The 23,227-nt window shown below is 51.9% G+C and overlaps 1 protein-coding gene across 1 annotated transcript in view; it reads left to right on the forward strand.

Annotated features, from left to right (window-relative positions):
* The window catches only part of TG (thyroglobulin), a 244,670-nt gene that overhangs the window by 18,417 nt on the left and 203,026 nt on the right, over nt 1-23,227 (forward strand). The window contains exons 10-20 of the mRNA XM_027626166.2: nt 401-988; nt 3,627-3,866; nt 6,863-7,000; nt 7,371-7,448; nt 8,016-8,128; nt 10,118-10,220; nt 11,254-11,448; nt 15,055-15,267; nt 16,791-16,945; nt 19,216-19,372; nt 20,819-21,043. Coding sequence (XP_027481967.2) covers nt 401-988; nt 3,627-3,866; nt 6,863-7,000; nt 7,371-7,448; nt 8,016-8,128; nt 10,118-10,220; nt 11,254-11,448; nt 15,055-15,267; nt 16,791-16,945; nt 19,216-19,372; nt 20,819-21,043 — 2,205 coding nt within the window. The remainder of the gene's footprint in view (nt 1-400; nt 989-3,626; nt 3,867-6,862; nt 7,001-7,370; nt 7,449-8,015; nt 8,129-10,117; nt 10,221-11,253; nt 11,449-15,054; nt 15,268-16,790; nt 16,946-19,215; nt 19,373-20,818; nt 21,044-23,227) is intronic.

A 23,227-nucleotide genomic window follows, 5' to 3' on the forward strand; every position in this document is an offset into this window, starting at 1 on the left:
CGATTCTCTCTTGGGGCCCTGACACGGTGCATTGCAGAAAAAATGGATTCCGTTGTAGCTTACGTCCCAACTGTTGCAATGGCGAAATTTGCCAGTTCACTTAAAAATTGTCCAGAAAGGGGTTGATACTGTTAACCATTCCCGTGAGTGAATAGGGAGACTTGTGTGGCCTCCAGGAGCTCAAAGGTTTCCGTAGAGCTGACAACAGCCCATCGCAACAGTGCCAGTTTGGTGACGGGGAGGCTCTCGGTCTAGGTGTTATTTCCAGATTTACGGTTGATGGGGTTTCTGTGGCTGTGTAAGGTTTTAGACAGGGTTTGGACGGTCCGGGGTTTTCATCTTGGTCTTTTGGGCTCGCGGAACTTGTTCACCTGACACACCTGCTCCTTGTTCCTCGCAGGCCCCACGCCCTGTCAGTTACAGGCCGAGCGAGCCTTCCTTGGGGCAGCGTGGGCCCTGGGCTCTGACTCCAGCATGCTGCCCTCCTTCTCCAGCAGCTACGTCCCACAGTGCAGCCCCAGTGGGCAGTGGAGGCCCATTCAATGCGACGGGCCCCCTGAGCAAGCCTTTGAGTGGTACGAGCAATGGGGGGCCCAGAACAACGGTGGCCAGGAGCGGACCCCTGCCGAGCTGCTAAGGAAGATCATGAGCTATCGAGAAGCAGCTTCCGGAAACTTCCGTCTCTTTATTCAAAGTCTGTATGAGGCTGGCCAACAGGGCATCTTCCCAGGGCTGGCGAGATACTCTTCTTTCCAAGATGTCCCACTGGCGGTGATGGAAGGCAACCTGACCCAGCCTGGGGGGAATGTCCTCCTGGAGCCCTACCTCTTCTGGCAGATCCTAAATGGCCAGCTCAGCCGATACCCAGGGCCCTACTCTGACTTTAGCATTCCTTTGGCACACTTGGACCTTCGGAGCTGCTGGTGTGTGAGTGAAGCTGGTCAAGAACTGGAAGGCACGTGGACAGCGCCGGGCAAGGTCCCAGCATGTGAGTTAAGCCATGTGGCGAGCTCCATCTATGTTTTTAAAATAGGGTGTCTGGTAGTGGGGCTATTGGGTGTCAGAGCGGGCATGGAGTTCGGATATGGCCAGGTACATGTCTTCTGTGATTGAGGCACCCAAACGCATTAGTCAACTCTGGCTGCTCTAAGGGAATACCAGAGACTGGGCGGCTTCACCCGCAGACGTTTCTCAGAGTTCTGGAGGGTGCACGTCCAAGATCAAGGTGTCGGCAGATTCCTCTCCCGGGGAGAGCTATCTTCCTGGCTTGTGAAAGACCACCTTCTCGCTGTGGAGAGAAAGAGCTCTGGGCTCTTCATCTTTTTGTAAAGATACTAATCCCATCCAGCGGGCCCCACCCTCCATGACCTCTTCTAAACCTCATCACCTCCCAAAGGTCCCAACTCCAAGTACCATCGCTTTGGGGTTAGGGCTCCAATACATACATTCTTGGGGGGGACATGAACATTCAGACCATAACACCAAGGCTCATAGAAAGGAAGTGATTTCCCTACACCTCTGCAGTAGGTGTTGGCAAAGTTAATGTAGTTCATTTTTAAATGTTCGTATGATTTATGCAATCTGAAGAGAAACCAGAGTGTTCTTATGATTGATTATTTAAACCAAAGCCTCAGATTTGAGCTGGATGTCGTCTGTGTACAAAGCATGATCTTAGGACGGATGAAGGCTATCAAGTGGATATGACCTGGTTCTTGCCTCTCTGTAATCTCATATAAATTAGGTGCACCATTTGATTAACCAACACACATTATGATTCTACTCACAAGGACAGGCTAGGTGCCCCGGACCTCAGGCAGTGCTCCTGCCTTCAAAGTGTCTTCAATTTATTTGAGGAGTTTAATTATAGGACTGATTGGAGAGCAGCTGAAGAAGGTTGATAAGTTCAGCTCTGTGGCAGGTGGACTTATAGGAAAGCTGTGGTATCTGAGGCATAAGCAGAATGAGGTTGACTCTGTTTGAAATTAAAATGTCTTATTACCAAGTGGCCATGCCGGAAGCTTGAAAGCATAACGACACAGATTCAACACTTATTGTCAAATGAAAACCTCTCTAACCAGCAGTGCTAATAGTACAGGTAATATTATAGCTCTTCAAGGCCAAAGAAATCTCTCAATCCATTCTTTGCAATGTTTAACATTGTCCACACCTTTCCGGATCATGTTAACATCAATCAGACGATTTTGACTTTAGCCAAACTATAGGCTTTAGCAGCAAGTGGGTTTTAGAATGTTGGGTCATAGGAACAAGCGGTGAGAACAGTAGTACCCTGGGCATATTGAATGCCTGGAGACCCCCTGGCTAGGATTCTCCACTGAAGTGCTGAGTCCCAACAATAGGCTGACCCTCCAAGTGAATGCATCGATATCAGCATGGCTGTCATATAAAAAGTCTCCTTCATTTTTTGAGATTCTTTATACCAACGGTCAGGTCTCCCACAGGAGTACATTCCTATAATTTCAGATGCTTTAACACTGAATTTGGTCCTCTTTGCATCTGATTTTTGAGGCCCGAGTTGATGAGACCAATAGCACATTGCAACTTTTTTAAAAATTTTTTATTATGTTGTTAGTCCCCATACAGTGCATCATTAGTTTTTGAGGTAGTGATCCATGATTCATTGTTTGCGTATAACACCCAGTGTTCATTACAACACGTGCCCTCCTTAATACACATCAGTTTGCTCGCCTTGGCCTGAGTGCCAGGCAACGCATTTGAATGGGGTTTAGAATCTGCAGGCCTTTCCCGTGAATCCCAAGAGGCATGGAGAAGATACGCAATATCTTGTTCCCCAGGGGTACGAGATAATCCGCTGGGAAGCAAGTATTAGAGCTTCCACCTGTAGGAAGTGCTTTATCTTTTCCTTCTAAAGTTCTGCTTTTGGTTTTGCGATGAATACTTCTAATAGCTGGAACAGCTGAGCGAACTGTACCTTGTATAGTATAGTCATATGTGTATTCGCTTTACAAAGAAATATGCATGTTTTGGGGGCACACGTTCAAACTCTTTTGTTGATGGGGCATATGATCCAAAGGGTTTGAAGACCAGGGGTTTGGAGCCTCGACCCTCCAGGTGTGGTTCAGCAGCATTACCATCGCTTTGGGGAGTTGTTAGAAATTTGGAATCTTGGATCCCACCTGATGAATTGACACCTGCCTCTCTCCAGGCTCCCCAGGAGGCTCTGATGCCCCCAAAAGCTTGAGAAGGGCTGGCCTAGAGGACACGGTGCTGGTTCTACTAGGGTCTTCAGCCCTGTTTCTAACACCTATTACTCTGTGGCCAGAGTCACATGCCTCAGCTTCTCATCTGTAAGACCGGGATACTATCTTATTGGGCTGTTGTATAGATTAAATTAGATTGTCTGTGTAAATGTGCTTAGTATAACATCTGGTATGGAGTAGACATTAGCTATTGCTCAACTTCTTACATAGCAGGTCCTCTGTAAAAGGTGAGTGAGTGAAATTGTGGAGATGAAACAGAAGGAACATTCCAGGCTGTAAAAAGCGATGGGTGAAGGAAACAGCTGTGACAGACATGTGTGCATATGTATATGCACACGTACCTCAGAGGGAGCGAAGTGTCCAGCCATGATGTCTTTATTCCCCCAGGTCCTGGCTCTTGTGAGAAGGTGAAGCTTCGTGTCCTGCAGTTCATTAAGGAAACGGAAGAGATTGTCTTGGCTTCCAACAGTTCTTGGTTCCCTCTGGGAGAGAGTTTCCTAGTAGCCAAAGGAATCCGGCTGACCGACGAGGAGCTCTCCCTTCCTCAACTCTCTCCATCCCGGGAGACTTTCTCAGAGAAGTTTCTGAGTGGGGACGATTATGCCATTCGTCTGGCAGCTCAGTCTAGTGAGTGTCATGCACTTCTGGCTTCTTGTTCCAGCTCGTTGGGGAGGCAAGGGCTTGAGTTGTCTGCTCTTCGGTCCTCCTCAGGACTTTGTGGCCCTGGTTTTCCCAGGCTAGTGGGTCCCTGGGAAAGAAAAGACAAAGTGGTTTTGTGTACCAGTCAAAGCTGGCACAATGTGCATCTCTCCGGTATAGTCCCGAATCCGCCAGCACAGCCACTTGGGGGCAGGTCTCCACATCTTGTATTGCAGATGGTGCCCACAGCCTACCGTGTAGCCAAACATTCTTGCTAGAATGTGAGGGGACGGGACCCAGCCCGAAATGCTCATGGTCTGTTCTGAAGCTTCCCTCTACTTCTCTGCGGGGGAAAAGGAGTTCCATGAGATCAGTGCCGCACTCACCATCTGTGATTCTTTTCAAATGCAGAGACTGGGGATCAGTCACCTGCTCAAGTTAACCCAATGAATAGCTAGCGGAACCTGGATGGTTTGGGCCCCGAGCCTCTGTCCCCTGCCCGGCTGATCCCTGGTGCCCAGAGCCTGGGGCTGTCTCATCCCAGAGCCCCTGCTCTTCCTCCACCACCTGCGGCCAGTTGGGCAGGAGGGTCCGACCCCTCTCCCAGGTCTCTTACTGACCCCACACCAACTGGACAGGGACAAACACTTCCTCTAATGCAGGCATCTCGAGTTCCCCACTCCTTGTCAGATGATCTCAGTGGATTCCCTATCTGGGGTTCTCTGGGCTTGGGTCACACAACAGCAAAGTGGTGCTCCCCTTGACGATATCCATGCCAAGATGAGAGCCCCCCGCACTCCTGCAGGCCAGGGCCTCCCTGCTTCCTCCCTTAGGGATGTCTGCTGCTGCTGCCTGGGATGTCTGGATCCCAGCGAGAATCTCCCAGGCGTCATCTTTGTTTCCTGCCTCGCTGCCATGCCCGTTGTCTCTTTTGGGAGCACAAAGCACCACATCTTGTTCGTCTTTATATCACGGGGCCCAGCACAGTGCATGACTGACACATAGCAGGAGCCTGGGACATGTTGCTAAGCCATCCTTCTTGCTTCTTTTGTCCCCTGTCTCTTTCTCTTCCCTCCCCCCACCCACCTCTTCCCCACACTCAGACACTTCTTGTCTCTGTTCCTCAGAGACATGGGGATTTCTGCTTTTGGCAAGAAACCAGTTGTTTTCCATTTTGTCCCTGGACGACGAGATTTAATGTCATCAGAGGGATCTGTGGGATTGATGCTCCTGAGGTTGTGAGCGCTGGTTAGGGAGGGGACTTGAGAGGAAGGAGAGAAGTATTTCTTGGTGCCATAGAGATTTAGTCATTGAACGGCACAATGACATTTTCTTCAGAAGTCAAGTTAAGGAAGTTCCCCTCCACCAAGCAACACGCTCTGACTTTGCATGCGGAGGTGGTAATGAAAAGAGGAAGGGTCCGTAGAGAAGGACCAGGGGTGCTCATTTTTCTCAAATCCTTCAAGATGAGAGGAGGCGTCTCTAATCTTGCAAAGGAGAGAAAGCTCTTTGTGTGTAGACCCGCAGGGTCTGGGGATTGAGAGCCCAGGACCAAAAGAGACGAAGGATCACCGAGTGTCTTTGGCCAACAACACATGGTCACAGCGTCCTCAGGCTTAAGGAGGGTGAGAGAGGGACACAGGCATGACCTTGGTGCTCAAGATCTTTTGATATAAATGTCACACTTACCCTAGTGGGTAAGTATTAGAGCCATTTCATCGGTGGGGAAACTGTGGCTCAGAGAGGTTGCTCATGACCGATAAGATCACTCATGATAACCCAGAGGTGCTGGGCCAGGATTCAGGCAGAGGCTAATCAGACTCATGAGTCCTGTCTCACACACCAGGCCAGTTTTTGGGGTCCTGGTCTCCTCGCGGGGTTCTGACCGTGGGCTGCTGGTGTGTCCTTGGGAGCCGCGAACCAGCCCATCTCTGAGAGGAGCAAGTCAGGAGATGTGCTCCAACGTGAGGCGGGCCTCTGCTCGCTGGGCTGCCCCAGATGTGACCCTGTGGCTGCACCTCTTCCCACCCCACGAGCCCTCTCCGAGTGCCAGCAGGAGCGGAGAGGTGGTCGAGGAGGTAGGACTTGAGAAAGGGTCTGGGGGACAGTTCCTGGCTACTTAGGAGGAAGATGATGCTGGGGGCAAATCAGACTGGGGTGGCAGAGCTGTGAGCCCCAGTAACACATACGATATCTAGTCGGTCCTAGTGGGGAGCGTGGTGGGGGAAGCCAGGCAGGCAGGGACACTGAGCGCCGTCCTCTGACGGTGCCGTCTGAAGGCAGGGTGACCCTCTGTGCATCACATAGCCTGCCCCGCTGAGCCTCGTCCCGCATCTTGGGGTGACAGCGCAGACTGCCTGGGCTATTGTGAAGACCAGATCGGATTTTTGGGGACCAAAGCCTCAGAAGGCGCTAAAGCACTAGATTGAAGGGCCTGGCAGGGAGGGCATGAGGCAGGTTGTCACACACTGACTTCTGGTGTGCAGAGCCAGTCCCTCCACTTCCCACTGTGAGCCTGGGTAAGTGGCATCACCTGTGCCTCAGTTTACCACTGTCAGATGGGATGATGTCACCTCTCGTAGAGGGTTGCCGTGAGGATCCCATTGGCTAAAACATATTTAGATCATGCCTGGCACGTAGTAAATGTTACATAAATGTCATCTATGGTTACCACAGTCTCACATGTCGGAGGGCATGCCACTGACCTAATCCGTGCCCTACGAAAGCGATTCCAAGAGGACAGCAGTGATTGCTTCACACCGCTGCCCTACCTTTTTATTTTTAAAGGACAACCTGGCGAGCGCTGATCCGCTTTGAAGGTGCCTCTGCCGTACTTCGGGTGGCAGTGTTTGTCACGTCCATAAGAAGGCCTCCTTATGTTGGCACGAGGGCGTGCGTGGCTGTTGTCAGCCACAGAGCCGGCACTGCCAAGGCCCTTCCAGGTGGGAGGCTCACCTTGCTGCCCCCCTCTCTCCTGACTGCAGCTCTTGACTTCTATCAAAGACGCGGCTTTGTCCTGGGGGATTCCACACGCGCAGCCACCCTTCTGCAGTCTGGCCCCTACATGCCCCAGTGCGATGCGTGGGGAGGCTGGGAGCCCGTGCAGTGCCATGCTGGGACCGGTGAGCGGGGATGGGCCCCCCTGGGGTGGGGGGGTGGAGTGACACCCTCTTTTTCATTGAGAGCAAAGGGCTTTGTGCCTGGATTGGTGAGCTGGACTCTAGGCCCCTCTTTGGCAGCTGATGGCAAATCCCTTAGTATCTCCGGACTTCGGTTTTCCCATCTGTACAATGTGAGTTGTGACCTGCCAGCCCGAAGGTCCAGGGACTCATTGCGGGAGGGAGCAGGGTGTGTGATTGTGGACAGTGGTGGGCAGTGGGGAGTGGATGCAGGCCTTGCTGGTACTGCTGTGAATGTGCAGAAGGAAAGTTGTCTGGGGGCATGTGCATGGGGGGTGCACTTCCTAAACTTGTGAGCCTGGCTCTTTCCTAGGGTACTGCTGGTGTGTGGATGGGAAGGGAGAGTACGTCCCCGCCTCGCTGACTGCCCGCTCCCCACAGATCCCCCAGTGTAAGTGAAGCCCCAGGAGCCTCCTCCCCAGCCCCTGGTGGTGGGCACTCTAGGCCGGTGGTACAGCTGTTGTTACCCAACCTAGGGATGCTCATGGGTCAGTCCCCGAAGCCTTCAGACCAGTCCCTGAGGGCAGCCAGGCCACATTTTCCCACATCCCCAAGCCTGGAAGACCCTCTTGGCCGAGCCTGATCTGGGCACCTAGCTTCCTAGGTGGAGATAGTCACCGATCATGGAGAAAAAGCCCAGAATCCCCTTCCTCCCACCTGTTCCCAGGACACGTTCATCCACTTCCGTAGTCCGACAGCCTGACAACCATCCCACAGCTACCCCAGAAGCCAGCCTCCCTCCTGGGGCTTGGACCCATGTCACAAGGCCCACGTGACATCTCAAGGATGATACCCCCCACCCCGGTCTCTGTCCCTGAACCACGGCCTGCTTCTCCTCTGAGGTTCCAGCTGTCTGTGCAGGGCACCTCCATCTACCCCGATGCAGGACCTGCCTGGGCTACCTGCTCTCCCCAGGCACCCACGGCCGGTCATTTAAGAGTTTCACTCTCTCTCTCAGGCCCCACCACCTGTGAGACATCTCAAGCCAGTGGGCTGCTTTCCAGTTGGAAACAGGCTGCATCCCAGGGAAACCCATCTCCAAAAGACCTGTTCATCCCCACCTGCCTAGAGGTAAGGCTCTGAAGGCCCAGGAGGGTTTGAGGTGGGAGCCAGAACTTTCTCCCATACATTGAGGATGCTTTTTCTAGTTTTCAATAAGCCTGTTTTAGTTAAAAACTCACAGGTAGTTCTAGGCCTGGGCTTTCGTCTTCACCCTGGCAGGCCCTGGCTGTGTGACCTCGGGCAATTTACTTACCTTCTCTGTGCTCCAGTTTGCTTTATTTGATCCTAAGATTGGGCCGCATTTTTCTCCTACCTAGTGTGAGGATTGTTTTGAGGCCCTAAGGAAATACCTTCCATGAAAACTCTTTGCAAAATAAGCTGCACTTACATGCTTGCTGCTCTGCTTTTCCCAAAGTCATCTTGGCCACATTGCTATGCCCATACCTGTTTCTTAATATAAAGGGAAGGCATTATAATATTACCATTCTCAGATTGCTGGATGATTGCAGGAACTGATGCAAAACCCCCAAAGAAAGGATTCGTGCTGCAGTCTTAACCACTTACTTGCTGAGTGATGGCAGTCTCTGCTCAGCCCCCGGTGGGTTCTGGAAGCCGGATGAAATCAGCCATGTAGAAGTTAGTCAGACTACAAATCACTGAGCAAAATTTCCTTATTATTATTCTTTATTATTGTTGCTGTTGTGCACTGCGGACATGGATTCCAGTTACTCCTGAGTTTACAGAGAAATGAGCCTCTTTAGCTTTTCATCTTGGCAAACGACCCCCTCCTGCTGGAACAGGGTACCAGGTACCAGCGTCAGCCCACAAAGAAGGAGAGGTAGAAGCCACAGCTTCTGTCAGAGGGAAAAGCGATTCTGAGCAGACTCCGATTAGGTGGCTTCTCAGCCTGCCTCCCGTGGAGGCCCCAGCTGCCAGGAACAGGACCCAAGTCTTCCCCTGCCCCAACCAGATGGCTGTGCCTTTGACCCAACTCCCTAGGAGAAGTTCAGTTAATGACTAGAATGTTCTCAATTTTAAGCCTTTATCCTGTAAAATGTTCTCAAACCTTTGCTTGAATTTTACCTGCATAGCTTCCAAGCTATGCAACCAGGGTGTACACCTGACCTCTCTGGGCCTCTCTGTGCAGAAAGGGGACAGTAGGGTCCCTGCCTCCTAGGGACTGAGTGACACTCTGGATGTGGGGGGGATTGGCACAGAGTGGTCCTCATGCTTATGTTCCCTGTGAATGTTGGGTGCTATTACTCTCATTTCTTGCACGTGAACAAGGCACAGCAGGGTATGAAATGAGAGGTGGCCAGCAGAAGCTCAGGGAAGCACTCAGTGACAGCCAGGAAGCTGGGCAGGCGGCTGGTTTTCTGCAGTCCTCCTGCTGGTTCTTACGCTTTTCTGTTCCAGATGTAGGAGACGTGACATTTCCTACCATCAAGAGCTCCTAGAAGGAGTGTGTGCAAGCATCAACCTAGTCCTACCTCCTTTTCCTTTTAGTGGGGAAACTGAGGCCCAGTGGATTGAAGGGCCTCACTCTGTATTCCCCAGCTGGTCCAGGACAGTCTGGGAGAGAAGGACCCAGCCCTATATGGTCTGGATAGCTGCTTTCTACTGATTTCTTTATTCTCTGTTATAGATGTTACAGACTCCCTTTCTCCTAGGGATGCTTGTGGAAAATCATTTCTGGAACTGGGGGGGGGGGGGGGGGTTGGGGCAGGATAGTAGCTGGGCTTTGGGGCCGGATGGGTTTAGACCCAGCCCGGCTCTGCTGTTCTCCACCTATGGGATGATGCTCTGATGCTTCCCCTCTCTGAGGCTCCGTTTCCCCCACCCTAAAAGAAGAGAACTATGGACCTGGCCTCATGGGGTGGTTGTAACCATCAATTCAAAGAACGTTCATCAAGGGTCTGGAGCAGAATAGCATCTTCCTCTCTTTTTGGAGAAACCATCACCAGTAGTTTTGAAAGGAACATTCCGGATGTCTGCCCGCTGATCTGTGGGCTGCAACAGCATCTTCCCTCGGGTGACGTGCCCTCGGCTTTGTCTCAGACAGGACAGTTTGCCAGGCTGCAAGAGTCGGAGGCCGGCAGCTGGTGTGTGGACCCGGCCTCGGGGGCGGGCATGCCACCCGACATGAACAGCAGCGCCCCATGTGAGTGGTTGCCTCTTCTGTTGCCCTGACCCCTGCTGTGAGCACTGGCTCCCCGTCCCAAGGCTGTGGAAGCCTTTCCCCTCAAGCCTCAGGTTCCTCATCTGTGAAATGGGCACAGTATTCCCTTGCCCCAGTGGGTTCTTTGGCGGGGACTGGGCTGTGCTGTGTAAGCAAGGAGCGCAGACCAGCGCGGTCCCAGCTGGAGGGGCACTGGGGCTTTCTGGGGGGCGCTAGCTGTGCATCGCGGATGCCACACCGGCCCCCGCTGGGTCCCTCGGCCTCCAGCCTGGCCCTGCCGTCTGCTTTCCACGGTGAAGTCACAGTGATGTCCCTCAAGTGCAAAGGTGCTGATGTCCCTCCTCTGCCTCCCCGGGGTCCTCAGGGCCCAGGCACCTCACTGCGGCTCATCGGCCTGGGAGTGTGTGGCTCCAGCACGTTCCTTTGCTTCTCTTCTTTGTCCCGTCCCCTGCTCTCAGGACCCTGGTGTTATAAACTGTAGTCCGACTTTTCAAGAAGGAGGACTCTCTCCCCGCGCCCCCCCGCCCCCCCGCCCCCCGGGCCTTCACGTGTTCTGGTTCAGCCGCCAGCACTACCTGTGGCCTCCCTGCCTAATTCCCCCTCAGACCACGCATCAGTCCTTCTGGACGTCCTGGAGGCCTCCCTTCCAGAGCCGAGTGCAGTGATTTTGGTGGGCTCCCAGACTACCCTGCACATCGTCCGTGCTCTCCTTATCACTCTCCACTATAATCCCCTTCCGCTCTTGTTAAAGCTCCTTAAAGACCCTACGTTAAAGAGCCTGTGCATGGGTGCGTGCAAGTGTGTGTGTGTGTGTGTGTGTGTGGACGGGGGTTACGGATCTGACCGAGGCCCAGTCTTTGCCCTGTCCTAGCCCACACCCCACTGGGAAGACAACCCCAGACCCTGGAGGGCCCAGCAGGTGGGTTTCGGTGGGTGGCGGTGGGTGGCAGTTGGGAGCAGTGGGTGGTGGCAGCTATGTGGGCCAGGGGCCCATTTGGCTGGTCTTTGTGTCTAGGCCCGAGCCTCTGTGAAGCACTCTCGAGTGGGGTCCTGTCCAGGAGAGCCGGCTATACCCCAGTGTGCAGGGCAGAGGACCAAGGATTTTCCCCCGTGCAGTGTGACCCGGCCCAGGGCAGCTGCTGGTGTGTCCTGGAGAGTGGAGAGGAGGTGCCTGGGACCCGTGTGGCCGGGAGCCAGCTAGCCTGTGAGAGTAAGCTGTGACCCCTGGAGGGGTTTCCTGGGCTGGTGCGTAGGGGGCTGCTGCTCATCTCTTCCTTTACTCAGGCTGGGAAGGACTCCCAAGGCACCAGAAGAGTGGGGGCCGGAGGGGAGATGGGGAAGGGCTGGAGGGATGGGCTTGCAGTTGATTCTCATGATGCCAAAACTTGTGTCTACTTCCTAAAAGTGCTCAGCCTTGGAGCTGAGGTCCAGGAGGGTCTGTACAGGGATCCCCAGAGCTGGCAACTCAGCAGCTGGGGTGCTAGCCTGCTGGGGGTTCCAGGTCTCGGTCTCCCCATCCTCGAGTGAGGAAAGGGGCCTGATGGCAGGATCTCAGTGGGGATGGGTCCATCCCGGCTGGGAGGCTTCAGAAATTTGTGGAGGCATTGATTTACGTTTAGTTTTAGTCCAAAAAATTGTTTTGGTATCAAATATTGAAATATCTATCAGATAACTATATATTAGAATATTAAAACACATGATTACAGATTAAAATATATTACTTGATTCTCAATTACTTCCCTTTTATTTCTCCTACATACTCAAGTCACAGGACATTATGGTCATTTTAAAATTTATATGAGCAAGTAGGTTAGACTCTCTGAATTCCATTTCAGGACAGTAAAGAAGATGCTGCAAAATATTTATTGCAAATTAGGGCATTGAATCTGGTGCGATCGAGAAATACTGTGCTGTGATTCTGATTTCATTGCAGTTGCCTTTCCTTAGCTGCCCATATTGGTTTATTGCTTTATTTTAAAATTTCGTCGTCTGTCAGCAACATTCTGGAGCTAGGGAGACATTTCATTAGGCCTAGTGGGTTATATGTGTAAAAGGAATTGCCGTGGATTTGTAAATGTATCTTTATATTTGGAAGGAGATGGGGAGCCTGCAAAAGCAGGGTGGAAGGAAGAGCTGCTCCCTCTCTTTGTGGGACTCCTTCCCTTTTGTCTCTTCCCTCTCCTGTGGTGTGCCAATGCCTTTCCCCACACGCCTTTCCTCCCGAGCTCTGGATGCTCCTTTGTCCAGGGCCTGGACAAGGCAGAACCCTGTCATGCTCATCTCTGGGGCCCTGAGCAGTTGTCACCAAGCAGGAAACATGGAAGGTGCCCTATGGGTATTTATGGGCGGAACTCCTTGCTGTGACCTTCCCACAGAGGTGCGGTGTCAGCCTTAGTGAGGGTGGAAACGGTCAGCATCCAGCTTCCTCGGCATCTAAGAGTGGCCCTCACTGTCTGGCACCAAGGACATAGACTGATGTGTCTCATCCAGGAACAGGTCTGGGAGCACAGCTCCTATAAGGTTTGGGAAGACTCTATGTGACATGGCCTTGCCGGATTCCAGGATAGGAGCTCCCGTGTGCAGAGATTTACCTGCTAAAAGGTGCTTTTCACATCTCTTAGCTCAGTTTTGCCTCCCAACAATGCAGATAAATAGAACGGTCCCATCTCCCCAGATTACGGAGGGCAAAACTGGGGCTCAGAGACGTTCATGGGCATGTCCAGAGTCACACATCTAGCAAGCAGGACAGCCAGCTTCAATGATAGAGGTTCTTCCTCCTGGTGTATCTGCAGAGCGTGGAGGAGAAAACCAGATGTGGGGGCCAGGCAGACTTGAATGTCAACTCTTCCACTCCCTTGCTGGGTGACCTTGGGCTGGTCCCTTAACCTCTCTGGACCTCAGTTTCCCAGTCTGTGAAATGGAGAGGGAACACTGTAGCAATTTCTCGAGTGGTTGTTAAGATTCATTCAAATAGCCTCTGTCAACTTCTCAGCCTGGTGGCTCAGAGCACTGCCTTGGGGGCCATGCCTGGCTCCTCCTGGCTGTCCTGAGACTTAGAGCAGAAAGGTTAACCTCTCCATGCTTCACTGTCCTCACCTGTGGGGTGAGGGTGACAACAGTTCTCCCGCACAGAGTTGCTTCGAAGATAAAATCAGTTCAGGGGAAGCACGCAGGAGAGCCCCAGCCCACAGTCACCGAGCTGTGTGTCCCTGGGCTGGTCACTTAGCTCCTCTGAGTCTCCATTTTCCCCATCGCTGAGATGACTTCTGCCTGAGTCAGGATAGAGGCGGACCCTTGGAGATATCTGTGGGCCATTATAACCATCAGTGTGAGGGCTCCGAAGAGGATATGCTGGTGGCCAGGGAGCACAGAGGAGAGGACAGTGGGGGGCCGGGGGGGTGCGTTCCCATCTCTGAGGAGCAGCCGGTAGGGGGAAGCGTAGCCCTTGTCTGCCAGGGTAGCAGTTAGATTCAAAGCACCTGTGCCCAAGCGTTGGCTCTGTCCCTCTGAATCTCCAAAATTCAGTTTCTTCATCTGTAAAGGGAGGATGATGATGTCAGGGCTGCCTACTTCATGGGCTTATTTTGAGTAAGGTGCACTTAAATGCTGATTATGACGGAGTTTCACAAACTCGAAAATTCGTGGTAACTGTCAGATATGATGGTCATAGGAAGCTTACCCTTGTAGGGTGCCAGATGCTCCTTCTTTGTTCTGAAAGGGTTAGTTCACATCCTAAAATTTCCAGCTCAGGCAGTAACGTAGTCTTTGTGCTGTTATTCATAATAACGACCAACATTAATGACTTTATTATGTGCCAGTAACTCCTCCAAGCTCTTTGCATGCCTTTATTCATTTTGATGCCTATCATCCTTAGGAGGTAGGCATCATTGCTCTCATCGCCGTTTAAAGGGGGAGGAAACTGAATCACAGGGAAGTTAGTTAACATGCTTAGGAGGCTCAGCAAGGAAATGATTGGGCTGGGGTTTAAAGCCCTGCAGGCTGGCCCCTGAGCCCTCAGGCTGACTCTCCCCATCCCCACAGACACATGCACTTGGTGAGAACCAAATCCCCAGGCCCACGGCCGATTACTGCAAAACTTCGGCCAGATGCCAGTGTTGGTATTAGATAGAAGCCCGGGCTGTGCCCTGGAGGTCAGAATGGGTCATCCTCCAGCTTGGAGGCCCCCAAGTACCCTCGAGTCACATGTGGATCACAGCTGTCAAAACCAGACCCATGCATGCAGCTAGGCTGTGCCCGAGAGTCAGATAATTAAAACTCTGGTCGGGTATGAAAGCATCCCACTGAGTGTGTCTGTCCTTTCATTTACTGGTTTGCCCACTTATTTAACATATATTCCCAGAGCTTGTGTTCTGGGGGAACAGAGGAGAGGCACCCCCTTTCCTGCCCTGGCTCCATGCGGCAGGGAGACCAGAGTGCAGATGGTAAGTTTGGGAGGATTGGCAACATGGAGGTCCACCCCAGGAGGCCTGAGAGCTCGCTGTGTCCACCTGAGAGAGCCACACAGGGTGTTAGGAAGCAGGAGATGTTGAGCTGATAATGCAGGGTCAAAAAAGGAACCCTCTGGGCAGCTGGGCAGGCAGAGGGAAGGGCTTGGGCTATGCAAGCAGGCTGTGTTCCGGGATGGACGGCCCTGCGGAGGCAGAGGGGCTGGAGGGGACAAGGTGGGAGAGGGAAGGGTGAGTCAGTGGGTCCTCAGGGACACTGAGAGCCCACTGCCGTTCAACACGTCGGGGAAGGGGAGAAGTCAGAGCCCCCTTGTGCGGCTGGCTCCCACGGCGGCCCTCTTTCCTTCCAGGCCCCCAGTGCCCGCTGCCGTTCAACAAGTCGGATGTGGCTGGTGGAGTGATCCTGTGTGAGCGAGCCTCGGGTGCAGGAGGGGCCCCCGTCCAGCTGTGTCAGCTGCTGTGCCGCTGGGGCTATCGGAGCGCCCTCTTGCCAGGGCCGCTGGTCTGCAGCCTCGAGAAGGGACGCTGGGTGTCCTGGGCACCCCAGCCCCAGGCCTGCCAGCGTGAGTCTGCCCAGCACCCTGCTTCCTCTCGGCTCTCAGGGCTGAACACCTGCATTTTCCCCCGCCCAAGTGCAGCATTTCCACAGTAAGCCAGGTGGCTTCAGGAGCAGGAGAGAGGGCCCAAAGAAGCATGTTCTTCTAGAAGGCACAGATGTGCTTCACAGACTCCTAGGGTTAAGCTTTATTTGGGGCTTCTCTGGAGCAATCTGCTTCTTGGGAGAACTGCCAGCATTATGGGCTCTCCTGGGATCTCTTGGATATAGGAGTATAATCAGGAGGTAGGTGTTCCGATGGCCATATTCGTCACTGTGGTGTTGACAAGTTAGAGCTGTTTGTCTGGCCTCTGAGAGTGACGCTGACTCACGAACCTCTCTCCTGGGTCCGTTTGAGGTTCCATGGCTAATGCCTGGCAGAGCTGGGGCCTGGACCCTCCAGGGGGGCATCAGTTCTGATCGCTGTGGGTCTGGGCCCCCTGAATATCGGCAGAGATCCTCTCTCCTGCTCTCCCACTGAGCCTGCTTGCACGCCCACGAGGCTGGGAGGCAACATTGAGTTCTGAGTGTATCTGCCTTGGCTGAGGCCGGCCATGGTTACTCACAGCCTGGCTGGGCAGGAGAAGATGCTGGGACCCAGTACTGGGTCCACCCAGGGCACTGGGAGGGGTGTCTGAGAGAGAGGGCCAGATCCTGGGACTATCATGAGGCTCTGGGTAGCTGTCAGAAGACGGTATTTGTGGCAAGGATTTCTAGAATAGAAAATGTTATCCAGAAGGACACCTGGGTGACTCAGTTGGTTAAGCACCTGATGCTTGACTTTGGCTCAGGTCATGATCCCAGGGCGGTGGGATCAAGCCCCACGTTGGGCTCTGCACTGAGCATGGAGTCTACTTAGGATTCTCCCTCTCCCTTTGCCCCTCTCCCCACTAAAAAAATGTTATTCAGAAAAAGCTCAATATGATTTGGACAAATAAATGGTCTGTCCCCTTGATGGTGACAAAGTGTCCTAAGCAGAAATTAAGACCAGGCTAGTCAAGACAGGATCTAGAGCAAGGCACTTGGGAGAAAAGGGGAATGGGTCTTGAGCTCTTAGTGTTGTGTGCAGGGCCGCTGTGTATGACTCTGTAGGTTGTGCCCTGAACAATCTTAGAGTATGTCTTTCATATAGTCTATGGTGTCGCCTCTTAACTGGCAAAATCATAGGTAGTGGCCCTGTGTAAATGCAAGATAATATGGAAGATTTTCCAAGAAGAATGTCCAGGACCCCCAAAATGTAGAGCAGCCTGCTTTAGAAGCCAAGGCAGGACTGAGCTTGCCGTGAGGGTGCTAATTTCAGAGACGAGCTATCACGCTAGGGAGTGTTTAGACTCTGAGGAAGATAGTGCAAGATGGTAGTGCTTGTGCGTTCTAAGCTAAATGAAGAAGGGTGATTTTTGCAGAGGAAAAAAAAAACAGAAAAACAAAGTAAAGAAAAGGATCTGAGTGGTCTATTTCTTGTGTCTGCTGACCTCCGCTGCTTGCGTGCAGGGCCCCAGCTGTGGCAGACCCTCCAGACCCGAGGGCAGTTCCAGCTCCGTCTCCCGCCAGGCAAGATGTGCAGCGCGGACTACGCGGGCTTGCGGCTCGCTTTCCAGGTCCTCATATTAGACGAGCTGGTGGCCCGTGGCTTCTGTCAGATCCAGGTATGTGCCTGACCAAATTCTGCATGGCTGGGGGCTTGCACTGGGCTCAGGGTCATGGTGGCAGAGGACCTCAGGGCCCCAATGAACCTAGGGTTCAACTCTCACTCATTTTACCGATAGGCGAAGTGAGGTTCAGAACGAGAAAGTCCTTTGGCCAAGGCTAATCACATAGTGGCGCCGGTGGAATCCATACTCATCCCTGGCCATTCTTTCTGCATAAAGCTGTTAAATCAGATGTGTGCTGAGCGCTCACAATGTGCCAGGCACGGCGTGTTGTTGGCGTGGATTAGCGATTCTCATGAGGATCCTATTATTAGTCCTGTTTTGTGGATGAGGGGCATGAAGCCTGGAGGGTTAACATAATTGTCCAGAGTTACACAGCTAAGGATGTTAGAGCCAGGCTGATGACATGGGAACAGAGCTGTGAACGCCCGCAGATTACTACCACCACCTATGGAGGAAAGCTGGAGGAAGACTGAAATGCCAGGATGTACTCCCTGAACCACTGTGCCAGATGTGCCTTTGACAAACCCACTAGAAGGCATTATGGATCCTCCCTGGAAGGAGGATATTGCATACCAGCAGACAGACCTAGTGCCGTGAATAATCAATATCAGGGTTTTTAGCTCTGTAATAGGCAAAGGCTTCTGTGATTTGAAATCACAAGTATTCACAGAGGGAGTCTTTAAAAGTCCCTCAATTCAGGGCACCTGGGTGGCTCAGTCGGTTAAGCGTCTGACTCTTGATTTTGGCTCAGGGCATGATCTTAGGGTCCTGGGATCGAGCCCCGTGTTGGGCTCTGCGCTCGACGGGGAGTCTGCTTGAGAATTCTCTCCCTCTTTCCTCTGCCCCTCCCCCTGCTCATGTGCGTTCACTTTCTCTCCCTCAAACAAATCTTAAAAAAATGAAAGTCATTCAGTTAAATAAGTTGTTCTGTTCAAAGCTTGGTAACGCATAGAGCAGCTCAGTTTAAACCCCTTATGCTAAGAATTTTGGAGAACATACATTTTCACAAAACCAAATACAGAGAGTCGTGATTCTAAGACATATAGAAACGTAGATTGCCCCCTTTTATCCAAAGAAATGTACTTGACAACACGAGCAGTAATATGTATTAATTATTGAGCCCCAGGCTGTGTTCCTGGCACCAGGCTAGAAGCTCTACTTTTCTGATCTCTAATTATTACAGCATCCTGTCAGCGAGCATCAGTAACCCTTGAGTTGTAACTGTGTTAACTAAAGCCCACAGAGAGTAAGTAAGTTGCCCAGGATTTCACAGAGCTAAGTCCAAGTCCATTTAGACTTTCATTACACCAAACTTGTTCGTTTGTTCCTTCCTTCCTTCATTCTCCCATTTAACAAATGTTTGTGTGCCTATTATAGGCTAGCATGGTTTTAGGCAGTGAGGACTGTCAAAGATAAAACAAAGTCAGACACTAGTTAAATTGGTCAGGACCGATTTTAATCAGTAATATACTAATGCAATAAGGAAAAGGAGTCCAGCATGATCAGGACTCAGCTTTGATTTGTGCCAGGGTAACTGGCCCCTGTGTTCCTCAGAGGGGAAAGGGGGGTAGTAGCGCCTTGTCCTCTGGGGTAGGGTTGAAGGGAGGGTAGAAGGAAGTCGCAGAAGGCATGTTCTGGCACCTGGTGTGGGCTCAGCAAAGTCGGCTCCTGACTCTGTGTTCTTTCTTTCTTTTTTTTTTTTTGGTGGGGAGGGGGCGCCTGAGTGGCTCAGTCTAAGTGTCTGCCTTCAGCTCAGGTTGTGATCCTGGGATCCTGCAACTGAGTCCAGAGTCAGGCTCTCTGCTCAGCAGGGAGTCTGTTTCTCTCTCTCCCTCTGGTCTTACGCTCTGCTTGTGCTTTCTCTTTTTCTCTCTCTCAAATAAATAACATCTTAAAAAATAGATGGTATTAAGGAGGGCACGTACTGCATGGAGCACTGGGTGTTATACGAAAACAATGGATCGTGGATCACCACATCAAAAACTAATGATGTATTGTATGGTGACATAACATGATAAAATTAAAAAAAAATCTATCTATATATTTTTCTTTTTTTGAGAGACGGCATGAGTGGGGAAGGCAGAGGGAGAGAGGGAATCTTAAGCAGGCTCCAAGCCCAGCATGGAGCCCAACTCGGGGCTCAATCTCATGACCCCCGAGATCACGACCTGAGCCAAAATCAAAAGTCAGACGTTTAACCGACTGAGCCAACCAGGCGTCCCCGACTTTGTGTTCTTGAACTAAAGGTGTCTGTCTCCATGTAGGCAAAGACTTTTGGGACCCCCGTTTCCATTCCTGTCTGCGACGGATCCACGGTGCAGGTGGAGTGTCTGACCGGGGAGCGTTTAGGAGTGAATGTCACGTGGAAGGTGCAGCTGAAGGATGTCCCACTGGCCTCTCTTCCTGATTTACATGATATTGGTATGTTTGGCCACCCTGTGGCCTTGACGTTATGCAGCTTTTCTGAGGCTCAGTTTCTCCATCAGTCAGTTGGAGCCAGTGACGCCTATAATGCTTTCCCGTGAGGCTCTCGCATGAGAATTATGCCCTGGCCCCCAGAGGAGCCAATTATTAAAACGTATATAAAAATCAATAGCATCCTGCTCATAACTTAGGAGACTCAAATGATATCACCTGATCGCACTTCTGTGGATAGCTTCTAATCCTTCTCTTGGTTTTCTGGGCACAGATGGGGAGACAGATTTGCAGAAGGGGAGGGTGGGGGTTGGCGGATCTGAATTGGTTTGTAATTTACGTTCTGCACACATGCAATGAGAAAACATCTCGGACCACTTACACTATTTAAGCTCACTATTACACTGTGTCAAGCGGGGCAGGTGGGGGATAAATTGAGAGAGTAGAAGGATCCAAGAAGGAGGAGCAGAGTGGACTGTGTGGTAGTGCTGTGAGCCAGTGTAGATGTAATCTGTATTGTTGACCAGGGGGTGGGGAGCCCCCTTTGCTCTCCTACCATCCAGTGGCCAAGTACCCAGGGTCAACGCTGGCTGCAGCTTGACCTCTGTTCTACAGAGGGGAAGCTTCTGGAAAATGCTGCCAGAATGTGACCTCGGAGGGCAGACTGAGTCCCTGTCATGGTGCAGTCCTTGTGGCAATTATATCCCTCTAACAGCATTAGGGATCAGGGGTCCTTCTTCCTCTCGAAAGAGCTTGGAAGATTCAGGTATGTTTGAAGCTGCAAAAGGAGGAGATGTTTATTCCTGGGGTCCATGCTGACAGCTGTGGTTTCAGGCCCTGGGCTGGCTTGCCAGAACCTGTTGTAGCGTGAATGCTCATTGTGTGCGGGAATCTGTCCCAGCTCCAGATGTGACACCCTTCTGCTCTCTTCCTAGGAAATACTTAGGGATCAGCAGCTGGGGGCCTCTTCAGTGTTTAACCACTGAGTGGAAGGTCGCGTTGCCTCCTAGAGATGAGACCTTCTCTTTGAGTGGTCCCAGCATACGCATTTGTTCTTATAATCTTCACCAACTATAAGAGAGGCATTGTCAGCCCCATTTTGCAGATGGGGAGATGGAGGCTCAGAGATTGTAGCTTGCCAAAGGTTGGGACACCTTACATTAGTGACTGAAGACACAATATCTTGTACCAATGGGGATCATATTGATGCCACAGAAATGACAGGATCCAGAGACCTGGGTTAAAGTCCTAGTCATGTTTCTGCATCCTGTGTAAGCTTGGGCCAATCTGTCCCCTTCTGTAGGCCTCAGTTTCTCCCTCTGTAAAATGAGAAACCAGGCAATGCTTACAACTGCTTTCCGTGCAGACATTCTAGGTGGCTCTGTCCCTTGGTCTCCCCCGGCCCTTGCAGAGAACAGCAGTGACATTTCTGCCTCATCCTGTTTCTTACAGAGGAGGCCTTAGTTGGCAAGGATCTCATTGGACGCTTCACAGATCTGATCCAGAGTGGAGGGTTCCAGCTTCATCTGGATTCCAAGACATTCCCAGCAGACACCTCCATCTACTTCCTTCAAGGAGACCACTTTGGCACCTCTCCCAGGACATGGTTTGGGTGCTTGGAAGGATTCCGCCGAGTCTTGGCTACCGGTGATGCCACTCAGGACCCGCTGGGGTGCGGTAGGTCCACCCCCTCTCCTGGGACTGCTGGTTTCAGACACGTGAGGCTGTGGGAAAGGCCACCAGAGCACTGGAGACAGGTCACTCTGCCCATACAGAGTGGGGAATCACTCATTTGGCTGTTCAGCTAAAACCTTTCAGTCGTCCGCCATGTGTGGGCGTGTGGTCATTACCCCATCAGGCAGTAGCTGAGACCAGAGGCACAGGGGACACGACAGAAGTGATCCTTCTTCTTACTTCTTGCCAGGCTTGGACCTTGGGGTCTGGGCTGTGCTGTCTTTGGGGAGAAGGCTGATGTCCGCCCTGTATGCCCGCCGACATTCTTAGTCTGGTTATGGCAATGTGTTGCTCATCACCATGTCCAAATGGCCATTGATCAGCCCAGGGCTTCACCACTCGGGGGAGGTGACTCCTGGCAAAGGTTAACTGGGGCTGTCCTTCCTTGCCCTTCCCCTATGTAGCTTTAGAAGTGGTTTCCTCAAGAACGCAGCTGCAGATTTCTTAAATGGCAGTGGCATGAGTCTCCTTGGCCACCGTCACGGGTCACCACAAACTCTGTGTCCTAAGACAATCCACATTTATCATCACCCAGCTCTGTAGGGTTGAATTTCTAGTCGGGTCTCGGGGGGCTAAAACCATGGTGTCAACAGGGCTGTGTTCCTACCGGAGGGGATCTGTTTCCTTGACTTTTCCAGGGTCTAGATGTTGCCAATATGTCTTGGCTCATGGCTTCCTTCTTTCATCTTTGAAGCCGAAGGCCATAGCTCTCTGAACACTCCCACGGTCACAGCTCCTTCGGACTCTGTCTTACCCTTCCCAGGAAGGGTCACACATAGCTGGGCAATCCAGGACACTGACCCTATCTTTCGGTCAGCTGGTTAGACCCAATTTCCCTTTGCCGTGTAACCTACCATGTTTGTGGCTCCCGCGAATCAGGAGGTGGCTGTCTTTTCTGTGTCCTACTTTCAAGGGCTCGCTCGAGAAGGCTTCCTCCCCCATGGCATGAGACAGAGGAGCATTGTTGCTGAGCTGCAGAAAGAGAAGATGTTTCTTGGTTATTTATTTTTCCATTATTTATATTGGTTGCAACACAAGAACTACATGGCCTTTCCTCTTGTGAAATCCAGACCAAGTTATAAACTCCACGTTGGATTTAAGATGCAGCTGAATCTTAAACATAGAAACCCAGAAATGCACCCACCACCCCATTGCCCGCTAATATTTACGGAGAATTTTGCAGTTTATAATGCACTTTCACAAATATTTACCACTCACGATGTGCCCTGGTCACACGTCATTCGCCCATTTAACAGATGAAATCAAATAATGCATCCGTCGTGTCCAGATCAGGGCTGACTCAAAGGAAGGACTTAGGTTCATGAAACCAGTCATCTGGGGGTGCGTAACCCAACGTCCTCTGGGACCAGGGCTCATGCTCTTTCTACCTCACAGAGATGCCCAAATAAAAAGAATAAGAAGTAGGAGCAGGAGTGGAAGGTGCCACCTGCCAGGTGGAGTGAAACAGGGTCAGAGTGATGGAGGTGTTCACAACACCCACCACTGTGTTCTTATACTTACTGGGAAGAGCCCTGGGCTCTCCTGCCGTGTGTGTGTGTGTGTGTGTGTGTGTGTGTGTGTGTGTGTGTGTGTGTTGGGGAAGGGTGGTGTATTGGAGGGGTGTATTTGGAGGAGCAGTGGCAAGAATCTGCTTTTATAGTCACCCCAGGTAATGTGGGAAGGGGCTCCAGGACCCCCACCTGAGTGCACGCCCTGGAGCGTGGAGCCCAGAGGGGGAGGGGCAGGAGAGGGAGACAGGTGCTGTTCAGGGGCCAGGTGAGAGACCCTTTACTGGCTCTGCCTTTGCATTTCCTCCCATGGCCTAGCTCCTGCATATAAAATCAAGTGCTGGTCCAGAAATCTGATCCTGAGTTTCTTTCTAGGGAACTTCATTGATGATTAGATTATTATTTCATGTCTAACAAGATGGGTATCCCAGCTTGACAGGGAAGAGGGAGGGAGAAGCTGAGCTAGGAGCACAACAGTATTGGCCGAAGGATGGTAAGCGGTGGGGGCACTGGGGGCCAGAACTCAGGGAGGCAGGGCTTCAGAGTGAGTGGGAATCACAGAGTGGCCTGGAAATGGGACTGAGTAAAAGGTTTTGCCTGGCCTACGCTTGCTGTAGGA

This window comes from Zalophus californianus, chromosome 4, assembly GCF_009762305.2.
Source record: "Zalophus californianus isolate mZalCal1 chromosome 4, mZalCal1.pri.v2, whole genome shotgun sequence".
In the NCBI taxonomy this organism is placed as follows: domain Eukaryota; kingdom Metazoa; phylum Chordata; class Mammalia; order Carnivora; family Otariidae; genus Zalophus; species Zalophus californianus.